At 35.4% G+C, this 21,518-nt stretch overlaps 2 protein-coding genes across 11 annotated transcripts in view; one reads left to right on the forward strand and one right to left on the reverse strand.

Moving 5' to 3' along the window:
• The first annotated feature begins 602 nt into the window (after positions 1–602).
• On the forward strand, positions 603–16,487 carry grem2a (gremlin 2, DAN family BMP antagonist a). Of its 10 annotated transcripts, none has more exons than XM_058398585.1 (3): positions 604–945; positions 3,924–4,078; positions 12,767–16,487. In XM_058398585.1, exon 3 carries the CDS (start codon positions 12,771–12,773, stop codon positions 13,356–13,358), a length of 588 nt encoding a protein of 195 aa, XP_058254568.1. In that variant the 5' UTR covers positions 604–945; positions 3,924–4,078; positions 12,767–12,770; the 3' UTR covers positions 13,359–16,487. The 10 variants fall into 10 exon arrangements, with proteins under 10 accessions (XP_058254575.1, XP_058254576.1, XP_058254568.1 ...); XM_058398584.1 differs by having other exon boundaries at positions 605–945; positions 12,770–16,487; XM_058398586.1 differs by having other exon boundaries at positions 605–945; positions 3,927–4,078; positions 12,770–16,487.
• A 901-nt stretch (positions 16,488–17,388) lies between these two features.
• Positions 17,389–21,518, reverse strand: part of fmn2a (formin 2a) — a 55,276-nt gene continuing 51,146 nt past the window's right edge. Inside the window, exons 18-19 of the mRNA XM_058398493.1 lie at positions 20,459–20,540; positions 17,389–18,620 (exon numbers count right to left, since the gene is read on the reverse strand). Of these exons, the coding sequence (XP_058254476.1) occupies positions 18,594–18,620; positions 20,459–20,540 (109 nt within the window). The 3' untranslated portion in view covers positions 17,389–18,593. The remainder of the gene's footprint in view (positions 18,621–20,458; positions 20,541–21,518) is intronic.

The following is a 21,518-nucleotide window of genomic DNA, read 5'->3' on the forward strand; positions in this document are numbered from 1 at the left end:
AGAGGGAATAAAAGCGACAGACAGACAGACAGACAGACAGATAGATAGATAGATAGATAGATAGATAGATAGATAGATAGATAGATAGATAGATAGATAGATAGATAGATAGATAGATAGAGTGTGGAAAGAATATGTAAAGAAGTATAGAAGGAAGGCTAGAAAGAAAAACAGAAAGATGAGAGAAGATAGAAAGAGTTAGAAATAGAGAGTCACTGAAGAAGGAGAGAGGGGGGGAGTAAAGAATAGAGTGATAGCTGAAGTGAATGAGCAAAACAGAGCAAGATGTGAGACAGAGAAAAGAGAATAGAGAATAGAGGAGATATATTCAGAGATCAAGAGATGAGACAACAAAATGAGGTAGAGAAAGAGACAAGAGATAGGGGGATTAAAAAGAGAAATGATAAGTGAATAACAGAATTAGATAAAGAGGTGGAGAAAGAGAACAGAACACGACAGAATGAGACAAAGAGAGATAAAGAGAGAGACCAGATAGTGATATACTACATATACTCCAGAACTGGGTGTGGGGTTCTGGGGGCGGGAAAAGGGGGGGTATGTAGGGAGGAGCAGCATATGTTCAGAGAAAAGGAGGGGAGAAAAATAGAGAGAAAGAGAGAAAGAGAGAGAGAGAGGAAGAAAGAAATCAAAAGAGAGAGACAGAAAGACACTGCATGCAATTGAAACACTTCTGCTCTGCGCCTGATGTCCATCAGATACTGTGGTTTTTAGAAGGATTCAACACAACGTGCCAGTGACTGTGAGAGGAGATTCACTCAGAGCGATGGAGGACAGATGGAGTCAGATGGAGGAACATCATCTGATGAGTGGGAGAGAAGAAGGAACCGTTTAATATGAAGCATAAACAATTTAGGAGCCAAGAGGGAATTGATCATCAACAAACACTAAGCAACAGGATCCAGGATCCAACTCTGGAGGGAAAAGGTCTGTCTCTGCAGTGTGTTTCAGGGCACTGGGTTTGTTTCCGAGGGGGTAGTTAGGATGGATGGTATTTAGAAGAAGGGCTCAATCAACAGGTAGGATTTAGAGACATAGATTTTTCTCACTGGGGTATTTAGATGAAAAGGTCTTTCTAATTGGGGTAATTACGAAGACACAGTCTTTCTTGGGGGGTAATTCAAGGAAGAGGTCTTTCTCAGGTGGGATTTTGAGATGGACGATATCTGTCTCAGGGGGTATATAGGTGATTTGGAGATATTTAGAAGAAGACGCCCTTCTCTTTTGGTTATGGTTGGGGTAATTACGAAGACAGTCTTTCTTAGGGGGTATTTCAAGGATGAGGTCTTTCTCTCTGGGTATTTAGATAAAGAGGTTTTTCTCAGGTGGTATCTAGTTGAAGACATCTTTGTCATGGGGGTATTTAGAGCAAGAGCTTTGTCATAGTAGGCATTTAGATTCAGATGTCCTTCTTGGGGTATTTGGATGCAAAACTTTTCTTAGTGGGTATTTAGATAAAAAAGTTATTTTTAGGGATGTATTAGATGAAAAGGTGGGGTACTTCAGATGAGGATGAGTTTCTTGGGGGGGAAGGAAGATGTAGAGTCTTTCTTTTGCGGTATTTATGGGAATTTATAGGAAAATGTAGAAATATAGATGAAAAGGTATTTCATAAAGGAGGGTATTTGGAGGAAAAGGTTTTCTGCAGGTAGAGGTACTTAGATGAGGAGATCTTTATTTGGGGGGTTATGTATAACATGGGGGGGTGGATAAAGATGTCTTTTTTGGGTGGTACCTTGAAGAATGGCTTTCTTAGGTGTTACTTAGAAAAAATAGGTTTTTGCCAAAGGTCACCCCTCCAGTGGGGTATTTAGTATAAGTCCTCTTTCTCAGTGAGTATTTAGCAGAAGTTGTCTTTCTTAGATGAAGTATGTTTCTCAGTAAGGTTTCAGAGGCATGGTGCCCATCTGTAGGGCATTTCATGAAGGTACTTGCTCATGGAGGGTATTTAGAAGATCTCTGTCCCAAGGGGGCATTAAGGAGAGAGGTCTTTCTTTGCTATTTTGGAGAGAAATCTGTCACCAGGGACAACAAACCCTACCCTCAAGAGAAAGGAATTCAGAACAAGGGATCTGTCTCTGGGGGTTAGGTACAAGTAGCTAAAGGTCTTGTCTTTTGAAATGTATTTTTATAGGAAGTTATGTTTCTGCTGGACATTTCTGGACATTGCAGGTTCTGGATATCTAATCTAAATTAGACCAATTTGAATTGAGGAGATTTCAGTCGCAATATTTGAAGGAAGTATTCTAGATGTAAGGTACCCATTTGCAGGAAAACCTCAGACTCTGGGAGGTATGTAGAGGAGGATGCCTGTGCTAATGGGGTATTTAATTGAATAGATCTGTCTCTGGGGCAGATTTTTGTTCCTCTATTGGGAATTTAAAGGAAAATTGCTTATCTCTAAGGATTCTCTAAGGAGTTAAGAGTCTCTCTGAGCAATACTGTCTATCTCTGGGGTATATAGCGGAAGAGGTCTGCCCCAGCGGGGTATATGTGTCTTTAGGGTATGTAAGTGGAGAGTCTCTTGATAGGGTATTTCTTCGAATCTATTTGTGTCTAGGGTATGTAGAGGACAGGATTGTATTTAGAGGAAGACAGGAGGTATTTCCTCAGAGGGATATTTATTGGTGGTATTTATAAGACCTCTTTATTGGGTATTTAGGTGGAGAAATCTCTAACTGGGAGGCATTTAGTCCACAATTGAGTCTTGTAAGTGCTTATTGGACAAAGCTTGTGTTCTCTGTGATGAACTTTGAGGATGAGGTCTGTCCATTGGGGAATATTTAGGCAAAAGGTGTGCAGTTGTAGTGCTTTTAAAGGGCGTGGTGTATTACTCCAGGAAAGGGGGTTTCTGCAGGGTAGTTTGGAGGTGGTGATAATACGAAAAGGTATTGTTAGGGGATTTTGGGAAAAAGAAATGAAGCCTGATTGTGTGTGAGATATTAAGGCAAAGATCTTCGGTGATGGATTTTAGACAGCAGGAATGGTAGAGTATTTTCTACCTCCCTCGTGTCAGGAGGTGGGTAATTTTGGAACCTTAATGAAAAGATTATCGATGAAAGCATTTAGACCTTGTGGTCTAGCCACAGTATTTTTTTTTTTTAAAGGATGACGTTTCTCTCTAGGAACTCAGGAGATGAAGCTTTTCTCTCAGGAATAGTTATCTCTAGGAGTATTCTGAGAAAGAGATCTATCATTAGGGGAATTTTGAGAGACATGGTCCTGTGGGGTATTTAGAGAGCAGCAAATCTTGTAATATTTTGTCTTAAGATCTTTACTAGGATTTACAAGTACTGACTTGTTCTCAGGAGTTACGGAGTGGAACAAAACTTACTCTAAGGGGTAAGTATGTTTAGGATTAGGGTATTTGTGTCTCTCTCTGGGGGTTAATTCTTGTCTTCTCATATTCTCCTGCCTAGATCTATATGGGGCAAATTTCTCTCTGGTAGTATTTTGAAATGAAGATCTGGGGGGCATTTAGTGAAAGTGGTCTGACACTAGGTGTATTTGGAGAAATGGTGTCCCTCTCAGGGGTAATTATTGTCTCCTCATCTTTTGAGCAGATCTTCTCTTGCCAGTATGTGTTTAGGGGCAATTCTGTTCCTGGAAGTATTTCAAAGTGCAGATTATTTTCTTTAAGGTGTTTAGTAGAAGAGGTTTGAATATAAGTTGTATTTCATAGGAACTTGTGTCTCTTTGTGGGGTAATTCTTATCTTCTCATCTATGGAGCAGTTCTGCTTCACCTGCCTGGACAGGTTTCTCTTTTTGAATGTTGGGGCAAAGCTATCTTTGGTAGTATTGTGAAGTACAGATCATTTCTGGGGGGTATTTAGTGCAATATGTCTTACTCTTGGAGGATGTTGTGTCTCCGTGTGGGGTAATACTTATCTTCTCATCTCTATAGTAGATCTGCTTCTCCTGTTTGGATTGGCTCCTCTTCCTGCATGGATCAACTTTGACCTGACCACTGACCTTTAAACCTCCAAGTGACTTTTTTTCCGGGGGAATTGGTGCAACCGAATCCTGGATTCTTGTTGAGCACAGAGACTCTAGTCACAGGTACGGGGCGAGAGGGTTGTCAAGGAAGTTATGCAAAGAAAGGAAACATTTGTCCAGATTTTTCTAAATGAAAAATGTGCAATAAAGCTAAAGGTTAATAACCTCAAATGTGCAAGCTAGACTTTAGATATGACAAAAATACAAATATATCTTCATATATATATATATATATAAACAAACAGGTATTATAACTAGCATGATCTAATAGCTATAAATGAATTTAATCTCAGAATCCTCAGGGTATTGTGTCATTTACACGTCTCTTTAAAAGTCTTCAAATTGCATTAATTAGGCTCTTACGTTAAGGAAATGGCAAATTATAAATTATGTAACTTAATGTCTGTTATTTATTTTTTCTTGAGTCAAATCTGGTAGTATTTAGTTGCATGTTTTTTTGCTTGTGTAGCTCGATTTTTGGTGTCTGCCAGGATCAAACTGGTCCCCCACCCTGTTATTTGGAATCATCATGTCCCAGGACAATTGTTTGTAATTTGACCACTGAAAATGTGTGTGTGTGTGTGTGTGTTTGTGTGTGTGTGTGTGTGTGAGAGAGAGAGAGAGAGAGAGAGAGAGAGAGATTCAGTAAATCTGTTCTAAGTAGCTGCATTTGAGATCTGGATCCTGGTAAGACGATTAAAAACACAAAGCTTTGGGATTTTTCTTCCTCAAACAAGTTATTAATGATTTGATATTAGTAAGTAGCAAAATATGCCTTGTGTGTGTGTGTGTGTGTGTGTATGTATGTGTGTGTGTGTGACTTGAAGCACAGCTTGACTAGTTATCTGTGTTCGACTGAACAAATGGTGATGAAGTGTATTCAGTGCTGGATACGGCAGCCCCGTCTGCCCACAGTCTCAGCCACAGCAATGCACCGTAACCTTACACACTCTGTCAAACTCAGACCATCTGACTGAGACACACACACACACACACTCTTTACTCACTTTACACACTGACTAAAGAAGATCTGAGAACATGCTGGTAACTTTAACTTAACTCTTCTTCTAATTCTTCTTCTTCTAATTATTATTATTATTATTAGTAGAAGTAGTAGTAGTAATAATAATAATAATAGTAATAATAATAATAATAATAATAAATTTATAATTAAATTCTTAATAATTAATTAATAATTTAATTGGGAGTTCTCTTAATAATAATAATAATAATAATAATAATAATAATAATAATAATTATTATTATTATTATTATTATTAGTAGTAGTAGTAGTAGTAGTAGTAGTAGTAGTAATAATAATAATAATAATAATAATAATAATAATTATTATTATTATTATTATTATTATTATTATTATTATTATTATAAATTTATAATTAAATTTATTATAATTAATTAATAATTTAATTGGCAGTTCACTTAATAATAATAATAATAATAATAATAATAATAATAATAATAATAATAATAATATAGTAGATTAGACACAGGATATGTTAACAGTACGCCTACTCCTGATATAATGTAAATATTGAAATGTAATAATGACCATCATCATCATCATCATCGTCAACAAATAAATAAATAAATACATTAATTAATTAATTAATTAATTAGTTAATGTAACAATTAAATTAAATATAAAAAAAACGTAATTATTTAATAATTATTATTTAATTAGGTAATAATGATTATCAGATTATTTGTGGAACACAGTTTCAGCTGTGTGATTTGACTCATCCAGAATAAATGACATGACGTGATGAGAAGATTCCCAGTGGGAGGAGCCTGTGAGATGCAGTATGACAGGAAACATCGCGCGTGAGGACACTGATTTATCGCGCTGGTATACGGCTACTCGGCGCCTCCGATACTGTTTCTAGCGTTTTCTCATGACACGCCTCATCAACTCCCAGCATTCCGACTGTTTATTGGGTTGTGATGTGTGAAGTGGAGCTGAAGTTCAGGCCAAGTCTTACGTCATGTTAGTGTGATTCAAAACGTCTGAACCATTTCTGCCTCACTGTAAATACTCCCAATCAGCTGACCACAGCTTTACTGGACAAAGGAGACCGTTTCATTTTATTTCATTACATTTTTTAAGTGGGGGTGGGGGGGTGTTAAAGATTTGCTGTTAAATCCAGTGAGTGTGCCTTTCTTTCTTTCTTTCTTTCTTTCTTTCTTTCTTTCTTTCTTTCTTTCTTTCTTTCTTTCTTTCTTTCTTTCTCTTTCTTTTTATCTCTTCCTTTTATTTTTTTGCTTTTTCCTTATCTTCCTCTTCTTTCTTTCTTTCTTTCTTTCTTTCTTTCTTTCTTTCTTTCTTTCTTTCTTTCTTTCTTTCTCTTTCTTTTTATCTCTTCCTTTTATTTTTTTGCTTTTTCCTTATCTTCCTCTTCTTTCTTTCTTTCTTTCTTTCTTTCTTTCTTTCTTCTTTTTTTTTTGCTATTTCCTTATCTTCCTCTACTTTTTGTCTTTCTTTCTTTCTTTCTTTCTTTCTTTCTTTCTTTCTTTCTTTCTTTCTTCTTATTCTTCTTTTTTATTTTTTTCCTTTTCCTTAGCTTTCTTTCTTTCTTTCTTTCTTTCTTTCTTTCTTTCTTTCTCTTTCTTTTTATCTCTTCCTTTTATTTTTTTGCTTTTTCCTTATCTTCCTCTTCTTTCTTTCTTTCTTTCTTTCTTTCTTTCTTTCTTTCTTTCTTTCTTTCTTTCTTTCTTTCTTTCTTTCTTTCTTCTTTTTTTTTGCTATTTCCTTATCTTCCTCTACTTTTTGTCTTTCTTTCTTTCTTTCTTTCTTCTTATTCTTCTTTTTTATTTTTTTCCTTTTCCTTAGCTTTCTTTCTTTCTTTCTTTCTTTCTTTCTTTCTTTCTTTCTTTCTTTCTTTCTTTCTTCTTATTCTTCTTTTTTATTTTTTCCCTTTTCCTTAGCTTTCTTTCTTTCTTTCTTTCTTTCTTTCTTTCTTTCTTTCTTTCTTTCTTTCTTCTTATTCTTCTTTTTAATTTTTTCCCTTTTCCTTAGCTTTCTTTCTTTCTTTCTTTCTTTCTTTCTTTCTTCTTTTTTTTTTTTGCTATTTCCTTATCTTCCTCTACTTTTTGTCTTTCTTTCTTTCTTTCTTTCTTTCTTTCTTTCTTTCTTTCTTTCTTTCTTTCTTTCTTTCTTTCTTATTTTTTTTGCTTTTTTCTTCCTCTCCTTTGTTCTTTCTTTCTTTCTTTCTTTCTTTCTTTCTTTCTTTCTTTCTTTCTTTCTTTCTTTCTTTCTCTTTCTTTTTATCTCTTCCTTTTATTTTTTTGCTTTTTCCTTATCTTCCTCTTCTTTCTTTCTTTCTTTCTTTCTTTCTTTCTTTCTTTCTTTCTTTCTTTCTTTCTTTCTTCTTTTTTTTTGCTATTTCCTTATCTTCCTCTACTTTTTGTCTTTCTTTCTTTCTTTCTTCTTATTCTTCTTTTTTATTTTTTTCCTTTTCCTTAGCTTTCTTTCTTTCTTTCTTTCTTTCTTTCTTTCTTTCTTTCTTTCTTTCTTTCTTTCTTTCTTTCTTTCTTTCTTTCTTTCTTTCTCTTTCTTTTTATCTCTTCCTTTTATTTTTTTGCTTTTTCCTTATCTTCCTCTTCTTTCTTTCTTTCTTTCTTTCTTTCTTTCTTTCTTCTTTTTTTTTGCTATTTCCTTATCTTCCTCTACTTTTTGTCTTTCTTTCTTTCTTTCTTTCTTTCTTTCTTCTTATTCTTCTTTTTTATTTTTTTCCTTTTCCTTAGCTTTCTTTCTTTCTTTCTTTCTTTCTTTCTTTCTTTCTTTCTTTCTTTCTTCTTATTCTTCTTTTTAATTTTTTCCCTTTTCCTTAGCTTTCTTTCTTTCTTTCTTTCTTTCTTCTTATTTTTTTTTTGCTATTTCCTTATCTTCCTCTACTTTTTGTCTTTCTTTCTTTCTTTCTTTCTTTCTTTCTTTCTTTCTTTCTTTCTTTCTTATTTTTTTTTGCTTTTTTCTTCCTCTCCTTTGTTCTTTCTTTCTTTCTTTCTTTCTTTCTTTCTTTCTTTCTTTCTTTCTTTCTTTCTTTCCTCACCCTTCTTTAGCTTTTTTCTTTCGTCTTTTCTTTCTTTTTTCTTTTTTGCTTTTTTCTTATCTTCTTCTACTTTGTTTGTTTGTTTTTTGTCTTTCTTTCTTTCTTTCTTTCTTTCTTTCTTTTAGCCATTTTATAATTTATGTCTTTTTTCTACTCTGTTCTGCCTTTCAGATTATTTGAAACCAATCATTATATAAATCAGAGAGCAAAACAAAAACAAAACAAAGACTCCCTTCTTCCTTCTTCTCCCTTCTTTCCTGTTTAGAGAAGGATGGAAGGAGCGTGTCCTCAGTAAACCTTACACTTTCAGTCATAAGCGTGAGATTAAGTCGTGAGCGTCGGCGCTAGTCGGAGCAGCATCCCTAAGAGGCGGTAATTACATGGTGGAAGGATTAACTCGAACCCTTGTTGATGTTTTTTTCCACTGGTTGCTAATTCAGTTTGTTATTTTCCTGCATGTGTGTACGCATACTTGTTGAAAAGCACTCGAGTGCTCTTACCACTTATTTGTGGTTTTGCTTCAAAGTGTTTTTAACATTGGCCCTGCATGTGTTATGCCAGTAATAGGAGCTGGGAAGTGCTAACTGGCATGCTGGTATCAGCTCTCGGAGATGTGGGTTGTGCGCACGTGTGGAGGACATGCTGGTATTTGCGGCTTGTGGTTTCCGAGCTGTAAAAAGTCAAACGGTTCCTGGTAATGAATTTCCGTTGGTTTGTGCTTAGCGCTGCATGTGTTTATTATCATGGCTGCTTTAAATACAGGAGATTGCTTACTTCACTTTGATTTTTCTCCTGATTCATTCTCAATGTTCCAACCGTCCTGTCCAGAAACACCACAAACAAGAGCCTACAACCTCCTGTCTTTCTTTCTTTCTTTCTTTCTTTCTTTCTTCAGCTTTTTTCTTTCATCTCTTCTTATTATTATTATTTTTGCTTCTTCCTTATCTCCCCCTTCTTTCTTTCTTTCTTTCTTTCTTTCTTTCTTTCTTTCTTTCTTTCTTTCTTTCTTTCTTTCTGTCTTTCTTTCTTTCTGTCTTTCTTTCTTTCTTTCTTTCCCACTCTCTTCTTTCTTTCTTTCTTTCTTTCTTCTTCTTCTTTTTTTTCTCTTATCTTCCTCTACTTTTTTGCCCAGAACCTGAACTCTTGAACAGACACCTCATCAGCCAATTAGTATATAGATTGAAAGATTGAACTTTACATTATTGTTAACAAACATTATTTAACCCATAATCATGAATTTTACCAGTAATATCCTGAATAACATTCACTAATTAACATCTGCATAAATTATTATTATTATTATTATTATTATTATTATTATTATTATTATTATTATTATTATTATTATACACCTTAATAAATGTTTGTGTTTATTTACTTTGCGTTTATACCTTCCGAAACGTTAAGAAATATTTGCGTTATTTATTTTTGCTCAATTAGTTTTTATTTTTAGTTACTCAGTGTAGTTAGTTCTCATTTTAAACATTGATTAATTAATAAAATTTATTGTTATATTGCTAATATTATGGTCTTTTAATGATAAAGTTTATGGTCTGTTAAGTAGGAAATAAATGATAAGAAGGTCCCTTCTTCCTTATTAGAGCATTTTTTTTTCGTTGTTGTTTTTCTGATCAAAAATGCTTGAATTTGCTGCAGCACCGATTAGTATTTGCAACCCGAATCTGCAAAAAATCTGTGTCATACTGAAAAAATGTAGCTCTGAGATTAAAAAATCATGAAATCCTGCAGTGACTGGTGTTGGTGTTCAGTCCCAGGGTCTTGTGATGTCCTGAGGTTAAATATTTTAATATTATAGAACATCCTACAATGTATCAATGATATACATCAATCAGGCATAACATTATGACCACTGAGAGGTGCCGTGAATAAGACTGATGATCTCCTCATCATGGCACCTGTTAGTGGGTGGGATATATTAGGCAGCAAGTCAACATTTTGTCCTCAAAGTTGATGTGTTAGAAGCAGGAAAAATGGACAAGCGTAAGGATTTGAGCGAGTTTGACCAAAAGGGCCAAATTGTGATGGCTAGACCACTGGATCAGAGCATCTCCAAAACTGCAGCTCTTGTGGGGTGTTCCCGGTCTGCAGGGGTCAGTATCTATCAAAAGTGGTCCTAGGAAGGAACAGTGGTGAACCAGCGACAGGGTCATGGGCGGTCAAGGCTCACTGATGCACGTGGGAAGAGAAGGCTGGACCGTGTGATCCGATCCAACAGAGGAGCTACTGTTGCTCAGATTGCTGAAGAAGTGAATGCTGGATCTGATAGAAAGGTGTCAGAATACACAGTTGTTGTAGTTCAGTTTAATGTTGTGGGATTTCCACAGAATCATTTATTCTTTCTTATGAATTCAGTGAGAGACAAACAAAAACATCATCAACAAAAAAATGCAGCTGTTACGAAAACAGAAACATTGCATCCAGACCACTGACGACTGCCAGAGCTGCTGTTAGGGATGAGAAATCCGCATCAAGAACCGTGGTATAATGTTAATATGATGAGGGTTAATAATAAAAATGAGTTAATCATAATGTAATAGAGCTATTAAAAGAGCCGAGGAAGAACCAAGATGAGCAGGAATAAACATAAGGGTTGGCATTCTTTGGAACTGTTTCTAAATCTATGCCAGATTTTTATTTATTTATTTATTTATTTATTTATTTATTTATTTATTTATTTATTTATTTATTTTTCTGTGACTGTACATAATATCTTTGATCATTTCCAGTCCTCAGTCTGTGAGTTTCTGTGTGCTGGATTGCTCAACTTGAACCTGAATGACTTTCTGTGAAGGAGTTTCCTTGCAGTTATTAAATGACTTGATAAAACCGTGCACAAGAGCTAATTAACCTATAAAAAGTCTATAAAAGACCCCCAGTGTCTCGCTGTGGTTAGTGTGTGTGAGGAGTCACTGCTACACTTCCCACGTCCGGCTCTAATACCCTTCATATGGCTCTCTCTCTCTCTCTCTCTCTCTCTCTCTCTCTCTCTGACTGTTTATGCGTCCATGGCGTATTTCGAAGCTGGTGTAAGCAAAGCTCTAATTATTTTTCCCTTTCACGCCACAGACAGAAAAGCCCACTTCCTGCTGATCTCACGGTTCCGAGGTTGCTTGGCTTTGATGGGTGCTCATGTTTATTGGCACAGGGAACTCTGGGACTTCTGAGGGAGTAAACAGCAGTAATGCTGACTGAGCTGTGGAATGGTGGAATGGAGACGATTGAACTGATTAATCTGCCACCGGCTCAGTCATCAGACTTGAACTATTGGATGCTGATGTGATTCAGGACAGGACGATTTCACCCAGATGGATCAAAGCAAGCTTAGAATTTCCTCGTGGGGTTTATTAATGGGATTACGCCTTGTTTGCTATCGAATGAAGTTCTGAGATTTTAAGCTAGAACCGCTAAACCTTATGAGTCTCTTACTATTTCTTTTTCATACATGCTGACTCGTCAAAACTGCTAATGCTACAGGAAGCACAAATACTACCCATGATGGTTCTTTTCTCCAGCAACAACCATATATGTATAGTCTACACATTTTTGCCATTAAAAAAGGTAAAAGACTTGCGTTAAAAAGAAAACGAAAAGAAAAGAAACAGTAAAAGAAAGCAAAAGAACAAAAGTTAGTCAAAAGTAAGAAAAAATAGAAAGAAAATTTAGTAAAAATAAAAAAAATAGAAATAAAAGTTAGTCAAAATTTAAATAAAAATAAATAAATAAATAAATAAATAAAGTTATATAATAATTAACAAGATAATTAACAAGATATTAATATTAATAAGATAATAAACTGTATCTTATACGCAATTTTCAACATTGACTTTTATTTAATTTAATTTTATTTGATTTGATTTTGTTTGTCTGTTGAGTTTAACTATGGATATTTTCTCAAAGCAGCTTCAAAGGAATATTAACATTCAGAATAAAAATATAAATGTTTAGATTTTAAATGTATTTATCCCTAATGAGCAAGCAAGCAACTCGGGTGAGGGGAAATACCCTTCCTGTTAAACAATGACATCACACTCTCCCTTCACAGTTATCCATGTATAGTTACATATGGAACATATTCACTATACTTGGAGACTTAAAGAAAGAAAGTCAAAGAAGCTTAAAGAAACATCTCATGTTATTGTTGAACAATATAATCATTTTTATGTATTATTTATTATACATGTGATTTTTCCTTGCAGCCAAAACTAGTGTCAGAGCTGCTGCTATAGCAAATGAATGAACACCTTTGGACCAATCAGAACTGAGAATTTAGCAGTGATCTGGTTTACAAGTTAAATGCTAAAGTACAAAAAGGTTTTGTGAAAAAGCAGTGCTTTTTTTTACTTGCTGATAAATGAAGTCTGATGAATGCTAATTGGCGATGTGTTCCAGATGTTTGGTGCATCAAAGAAAAAAGCCACTTCACTACAAATTTTAAGGATTATATGTGGGATATGGAGAAGATTAGCGCTGAAAGAGCAGGATTTTTTTCTTTTTCAGTCGATCAGTATGAGTGTGTTATTCCATTAAGGGGATTCAAAAAATAAAATAAGTAATAAAATCTTTTACTGAATTCTAAAAGAATGATCTCAGTGTCTGTTTCATGTAATGAATGTATTAAAAGAAGTTCTATAAGGTTCTTATGGCTACTTTCTGTGTTTCCCAGTAGAATGTTCTGGAAACTGGCCTTACCTGCCATTCTGGCCTGCACCCTCTGTGCATCCATGGAAACTAAGAAGCCCCGCCCAAGAGGCTCCATCCCGTCCCCATACAAGCTCAAAGGCAATGAGCTGATGTCTTCATCTTCCATCATGCTCTCATCCCTGCCTCAGCAACCTTCCTCCAAACGGCACAAAGGCAAACAGGAAGTGCTGCTGTCGAGTCAGGAGGCACTGGTGGTGACTGAGAGGAAGTACCTGAAGAGCGACTGGTGTAAAACCCAACCGCTGAGGCAGACTGTTAGCCTGGAGGGATGCGTGAGCCAAACCATCATCAACCACTTCTGTTATGGCCAGTGCAATTCCTTTTACATCCCGCGCCATCTGGCACCCGGAAACGGACGCCAAGGACGCAAACGGGCGGCGAAATCCAACCACGGTGCTTCCTTCCAGTCCTGCGCTTTCTGCAAACCTCACCGGATCTCCACGCTAACCGTACGGCTTCACTGTCCCAGATTACAGCCACCATACAGGCATCGGAAGGTCCAGCGCATTAAGGAGTGCAGATGCATGTCGGTTAGCGTCAATGACACCCACTGACCGAAAGGGGGTTCGTCTCAAATGGTTCTCAATACAACAAACAACCTGAGCCTGTTCTTACTGTGGTGAATGGACATGCTATAGATTTAAAACCAAAGCAAGAGAGATGTACCTTGAACTGATATCTAGATGGATGGAATTCAGTCAGGACATGGATTTGAAGAAGGGATGTGAAGAAGCGATATGTACACTCAATAAGAAATAACTGACTAAATGACTGTGTAAAAAGACATTGATGTGCATTTATTTGGCAAACGTTTTGGTCTGAAGTGACTTACATCTGAGCTGAGAAGATTAAGGTTCTTGCTCAAGGATCCAACAGCTGGACAAGGATACAATGTTTCAACCATTAGACTAACTCCTGAGCTTTATTCTGCACATCCTGGACAATGGAGTGCTGATTATGTTACTGGTCTCATGGTTAAACCTGTAGTATGATGAAGTAGATAATCAGACATTGGGATTTCAAGATATCAAGTCTGGCAATCCCTTACGGATACGTTCCATCCAAGAAACCCCCCCCAAAAAATGATGAGATTTGCCAGTTGTACCACTTCCTGGTCATGTCACCACTCCTTGCTCAGAGTGAACATTCTTATAAAGTCTATGAGCATATGGACTGTCCAGGGTGATGGTCAAAATCTGAAACAATCACAAAAAATGTGTACACCTTATATTAACGCTAACTTTTCTCCAATCAATTCTTACCAGCAGAAGACATAAATGCATAGCATAGATACTTTGTTGACATAAATGAAATATAAACGTATGGATTTCACGATACAGGATCCCGACGGACACGCTGTAGCTGTGAAAACATCTGGACAAGACCCTGTCCATTATACCACTACCTGGCACCTTGAACTGATTCTGGGGCCTGACTGTCAATGTGAATATTGTGCACAGATATGATCTAAAAAAAGAAAAAGAAATGACAGTTGCTGAAAGAAATAGCAATACTGGTACACATATATCTTGGAGTTTATTATAGTTATTATTTAGTACAAAGTACAAATATATACATAAAAAACTTTATATAATACATCTGTATTTGTATATTGTACAGAAAACTGTAATGTTTCAGTAAAAACAAACCTGAACTTATTGACACGGTCTTCTGGTCAGTCTGTTGTTTGGGTACATTCTGTATACCGCCATTGGACACTATACCACAACAGAATACAATGTCATATGACAGTACCTAGTGCATTTGATTCAGTACCTACTAAATTCTATTCAGTACCTACAGCATTCGATTCAGTGTCTAGTGCATTCGATTCAGTTCCTATTGACTTGACTCATTTCCTACTGCATCTGAATCAGTCCCTACTGCGTTTGAGACAGTGTCTACTAAATTCAATTCAAAACCTACAGCATTTGATTCAGTTCCTACTGCACTTGAATCAGTACCTACTAAATTCTGTTCAGTACCTACAGCATTTGATTTAGTACCTAATGCATTTTAGTCAGCGTCTACTAAATTCGATTCAAAACATTTGATTCAGTTCTTGCCGCATACAGTTCAGTGGCTACTGCATTTGACTCAGTTCTTATTGATTCGATTCAGTACATACTTCATTCAGTTTCTTTTCCTAATGAGTTTGATTTAGTAAATACTAAATGTGATTAAATACCTACAGCATTTGATTCAGTGCCTACTAAATTCAATTCAATATCTACAGTATTTGATTTTGGTGCCTACTGCATTCGATTCATTTCCTACTGCGGTTCCTATTGATTCCAATTAGTTTCTACTGCATTTGATTCAGTACCTACTGCGTTTAAGTCAGGATCTACTAAATTCAATTCAAAACCTACAGCATTCAATTCCGTTCATACCGCATACGATTCAGTGGCTACTGCATTTGATTCAGTTCCTACTGATTCGATTCAGATCCTACTGAATTCAATTCAGTACTTATTGCATTTGATTCAGTACTTACTAAATTCGATTCATACCAACAACATTCAATTTAGTGCCTATTAAATTTCATTCAATATCTACAGCATTTGATCCAGTGCCTACTGCATTCTATTCAGTTCCTACTGCATGTGATTCACTGGCTACTAAATTCAATTCAATACATACAGCATTTGATTCGGTGCCTACTGCATTCAAATTCATTTCCTACTACATTCAATTTATTTCCTATTGAGTTTGATTCAGTAAATACTAAATTAGATTCAATACCTACACCATTTGGTTCAGTGCCGACTGCATTCAATTGACCTCCTACAGCATTCACTTTAGTTCCAACTGCATTCGATTCAGTACCTGGTGCATTCTATTCAGTTCCTACTGCATGTGATTCACTGGCTACTAAATTCAATTCAATACATACACCATTTGGTTCAGTGCCGACTGCATTCAATACACCTCCTACAGCATTCACTTTAGTTCCAACTGCATTCGATTCAGTACCTGGTGCATTCAATTCAATTCCTACTGCACTCGTTTCAGTTTGATTTAGCAAATACTAAATTTGACTCAATTCCTACAGCATTCATTCAGCGCCTACTGCATTTAATTCATTTAGCACTGCATTTGATTCAGTACCTACTGTGTTTGATTCAGTATCTACCAAATTCAATTCAATTCAAGAAATGAAAGAATCAGTGGCAAAAATGCAGAAATGAACAACTTTCAGTCGTTGGGTCTGTGATGTATTCAATACGTGTAAACTATCTTGTTGTAAATCATTTCATTTAAAAAAAAAAAAGAGAGACAATAAAATTAGCTAACACCCAGGCGAGGTTCATTTAATAAAATAAATACAACCTAATCAAAGATTTTCTCAGGTTTCTAGAAACTTCTTATTAAAATGAAAAGCATGTAATATTTAATATTTATATATAACAGGCATAATTATATCATTTTAATAGAAGAAAACATATTCAGAGAAAGACAAGAAGGACATTTGTTTGTTTTATTTGACATTTTTATTTTTGGTACAATTTTTATGAATGCATCTGAAGACAGGGTGATGTGATGATACTGTTCTCACACTGAAGCTGATTATTTTCTATTAACATCACATCCTGAAGTGTTTTATTCTTCTTACTGCTTCTTCTTTCTGCCAAATGTGTATTATACATTTATTAAAAAATGACAATAACACTTGTTATTCATTTATGGCTGCATTTATTGTTGTGGTTAAATAGTTATCTCTTTCAACAGTCTCTATTTTCTCTCTCTTCATGAATTAGTTGCTATTGAAACAGCTGGATTAATATAAACCTGTGATCTGAAATGCAGCAGCATTGCAGTCAGCACTGCTTTTATAAAAAAAAAAATGAATTGGAAACATTCTGACCAATCAGATTTGAGAATTTAACAGAGCTGTAAAATAATCTCAAATACTATACAGCATATAATGAATAATAAGCAGTTCATTCGTAAGTTTTTTTACTCTAATATGCTAGACATCGACACATCTGCTGCCATGTTTAGGACTAGTGAGGTGTAGTGAGATGTAGTGAGGTGTAGACTTTCTACTGATTTGATAATGTCACAATTTTAATGAGTTTTGTTTTTTTAAAAATGCTTTTTGAATATTTAGACCCAAATAACATCCATGTTTATAATAAGGCTTTTTACACTGTGTTCATGTTTTACACTGCTCTTAATCCTAAGTTCCAGTCGTTCTAAAACCCCACTATTACCCTTTAATGTGGCTAAGATGTGCAAAACAAAATAACAAATCTGAAAACAAAACAACAAATCAGAAAACAAAATATTAAAAATCAGAAAAGAAAATAACAAATCCAAAAACAAAAAAACTAATCAAAAAACAAAATAAAAAATCAGAAAAGAAAATAACAAATCCAAAAACAAAAATAACAAATCCGGGAAAAAAAATCCCAAAACAAAAATAACAAATCAGAAAACAGACTATTAAAAATCAGAAAAAATAACAAATCAGAAAAAAATAAGAAAACAACAAAAAATAACAAATCAGAAAACACAACCATCCAGACAAACTGGAAAAGATAGGTATAGTTTGCGAATGGAATTCTTACCGCTGATTGGACGAGACATCTGTCGCAGATATACAAGCAGTAGGAAATTGTGTATCTAACTTTATTTCTTGTACATGTCAGGAGTTCTGCATTCACTTTAAACCATATTTTTTTGATAGTGCAACTTTAAATCTAGGAAAATAACAAACATTTCCATTGGCAAGAAAGGAGAAAATGGAATTCATTCAGCGCTACTTTGAGGAAGGACGTTCATTTGGCGTGATTTTGGATATACTGATCGTATCATGGCATAAAGATTAGCTTGCGATCTCTAAAAGCACACCAGGTATGTTTAGAAGACAAAACTATTCTAGATTAAAGGATGTAAGGAGCGTTATAAGGGCAGAGCTGTGTTCATACACACACCAATCCACTTTCTACTGCTGCAGCCTGCTGGACTTCCCCTATATCCTGAGTGACAGATGTCTCGTCCAATCAGCGGGAAGAATTCCATTCACAAACTATACCTACCTTTTCTGGTTTGTCCGAATTGTTATTTTGTTCTCAGATTTGTTATTTTGTTTTTGGATTTGATATTTTGCAATCTTAGTTGTTATTTTGTTGGCCACCGTACCTCTGGGTAGAAGAGTGTTACACTCTTATAATATAGAAGTGGGGTGATAAAGCAGGTCCTTTACCCCGGGGTTATGAACCCTGCTCTGTAGCTGAATCAGCACAACTGTTACATCATGGTGACAAATGTCTACAGTGTGAAACGATGTGCTGTTAGAATCTTACAGCTAGTTGCTTAGCAATAGACATCCAATCAGAAACTGCTAGCTATTTAAGCTATTTAAGTATCGTGTTTATTGTCCAAAGTTTTTTCCACAAATTGACTATAGGGATGCTAATCTAAAACAAATCGAAGGTCTTCCAGTTGAGATTAGCAATATGAATAAGAATTGGAGGAACAAAACACTTCAGTGAGCAAGATGCTGGATATGTTTATTGTCTACAATCATAAATAGCAAAGTTCCAGTTTACACTTTCAGAAGAAACAAAAGAGAAAGAGTAAATGCAGAGTAAACATCATTCATTGCTACTTTAGTTGATATAAAATGGCTAGAATCTGATTGTCATTTGCTTCCCAGGTCAGTGTTTCTCATTTCTGTTTGGCTTGAGCACTGATTCATTTCAACAGCTAATGATTTAGCTCAGCTTGCGTTTAATCAGGAGCGTAAGAGGACAGAAAATGTTTAACAGCACCGCCAAGCTTCAGATCTTCTGCCCCAGTTTGGCTTTCTGTCAAACAACAGAAACGACTCTGATGCGTTATTTGTATTTAGTAACAGAAGAAAAGATGAGCATCTGTGATTAATGATCATTAAAACTTATTTGGATAATTCATTGCAAGCTTCTAGCAGAATTCTCAAACAGAGGTCGTGGAGAGTCACAGTGTTTACTTGCTTCCAACTGCACTGATGAATCTGAGTGCAAAAGTTTGCATACCCTTACTCTGAAATGATAACAAGACGTTGGCTTCGTAATATTGAATAGTTTGGTTTCATAAATGGCTGGGTCAAAGAGTCAACAGTGAACAGCGGTGATGGATGTGGAATACTCTGAGTGGATATTGCCATGTTAGAACTCTACACACCAGGCAGAAAGAGGAATGGACAGAAATCCAAAACCAACCCCAGTTGTGAATTAGAATAATCCAGCCATTGTGATAACTGGGAATTAGCATAATGCAGTCAATTTATCTCGCATAGTAGTGGTAACATGAGGCAAAACCATTTAACTGCACTAGCATCCCTCTCTTTTTTTTCTCCCAGCTGAGAGTTAACCCCTCTGTGGCTGAGGGGTGGTTCTTCTGCATGGGAATCAAACAAGATTGGTGCCACAAGACCACCAGGTACTCCTAAGTTAATGTTGCTAATAAGGCTAGGGCAAAAGACAAGTGACTGTTACAACCTGTGAGGTTTTGGCATGGGTGTCCAATCTTAACTGCAAAGCTCTGGTGTAGGTGCAGGTTTTCAGAAGCCACACCTGACTCCATGTGATATAACAGATTCTGCTTGGTTGGAATGAAAACCTGCACCCACACCAGCCCTTTGCAGTTAAGATTGGACATTCGTACCCAAACCTCACAGGTTGTAACAGCCACCCCTTGGTTTGGGTATGTATTGTGTTTATTAACGTTTACATTTCTGGCAGGCGCCTTTATCCAGAGTGACTTACATTTCATCTCATTTTATACAAGTGAGCAATTAAGGGTTAATGGTTCAACCTTGCCCACAACCTTCTGATCAGTAGCCCAGTTTGGTCCACTCTGTACTACGTACAGTCCAGGCCTCCCTGCTGTTCCATCTCCAAGTTTTTCTCAGTTCCAACCCAAGATGATCTCATCAGTAGGCACCAGTGTAAAGCAGGGACACTGGCCAGTGCCTGGAGCTTTGAGTGCTGATGCTCACTCAGTTGCGTTAGTGCCTGTTCAATCCATTTTGTGTTTTTAGTCCAATCTTTACCTGTTCTGACTATAAGCTCGATCTGCCCTGTGTTTTGTTTAGTCTGCTCCGACTGTACACAATCACCTTGTATTCATATATTGTATATATATATTCACTGGTAGTGTGTCTCTGAGTGCCATTTATGCTGGGGATAGGTTTCATGGTCAAGTAGCTTTCATTTGTCACATATACATTACAGCACAGTGACATTCCTTCTTTGCATATCCCATCCTTGAGGGTTGGGGTCAGCGCTCAGGGTCAGCCATGATACAGCACCCCTGGAGCAGGAGGGGTTGGGGGCCTTGTTCAAGGGTAGTAGGCAAACTTTTGCATTCAGTTGTACACATTTAATTCTTTTTGTAATGAAATATAAAAAAAACTTTCCCAAAAAAAGCAACTTAACTTGCTAGAAAATGTGCCTTAGCAAAATATTTCCATTACATCTGCATTGCTTACATCACGTTCCCATGACAACCGTTCGTTTTACAGACTGAAAAGTGATAAGAACCGATAAAGGAGGCCAAGCGACACTGCGTACAGACGGATATCATCAGCTATTTGTCTTTAATATGTATATTTGTGGTTCAAAAACAAATTCCTATATAACAAAATATATATATAGTCCCTCACCATCCCGGAGGCATGTTTGGGTTTGACGCTGTAGGCGGCCTTTTCCCTCGTCTGTCTGATCGTCTCTTCGGCTGCTTTTAACCTGAAAATGCAGCAAATTCAACATATGATTTCTGAAGCTTCAATTCTGTTCATTTCACCCGGTTCCTTTTTTCATTGACTCTAAATTTTAAACTAGATTTTAAAAACTTATATATTAAAAAAAAATTTAAATAAAATATTACTTTCATTTTAAACTTTTTTAATATTTATTCGATATTCTTATCTCATTTTATATCAATATTTTATTTATTCTGTTAAAGATTAAAGATTAAAAGCACTATACAAGCAAAAATGAATTGAATTGAATGAACTTGGATATTCTGATTTAACTTGTATTCTTGAACTGAGGTATTTGTAATTGTATGTTGCTTATTTAAATAAAACATATAACACACTTTGGAATAACACAACACAATCTACACACATCCTCACATCTACACACTGTACTTTATTCATTATAGAAATACTGTATTCATATCATGTCAGTCATACTCTATCTCTATGCATATACTATATATTTATTTTCATTCCACTTTCCTCTCTATAATATTTTTATTGTAATTCACTCCTATGTTTATTCTCTTTTATGTATGTTTATTCTTATTATGACTTAGACGTGGACAGTCAGAAAAAAAAACAACAAAACATTTTAAGAGTGTGTATTTGACCAATAAATTTGGAATTAAAAGATTTTAAAAATTTTTAATGAACAAGCCATCACACATAACAGTTTATACTTTATATATTTATGTTGTATCTTTATTTTAATTGCATCTTATTTTTATTCTTTTACCTTAGTGTTCCTGTGTATGATTGTGTATGTGACAAATAAAATTTGAATATAAATTTAATTTTAATGACAAATAAATAAATAAAAAACATTTAAAGACAGGTTATATATATTTGCTTGTATTGTTGCTGCTATAAACCAGTCTCTTTGTTTAATGTTAATAATTAATGCCAATGATTACTAATTCTAATAGATTATAGTTTATATGTATGACAATTATATTCATTA

This window comes from Hemibagrus wyckioides, linkage group LG09 (genome assembly GCF_019097595.1).
Source record: "Hemibagrus wyckioides isolate EC202008001 linkage group LG09, SWU_Hwy_1.0, whole genome shotgun sequence".
Classification (NCBI taxonomy): Eukaryota; Metazoa; Chordata; class Actinopteri; order Siluriformes; family Bagridae; genus Hemibagrus; species Hemibagrus wyckioides.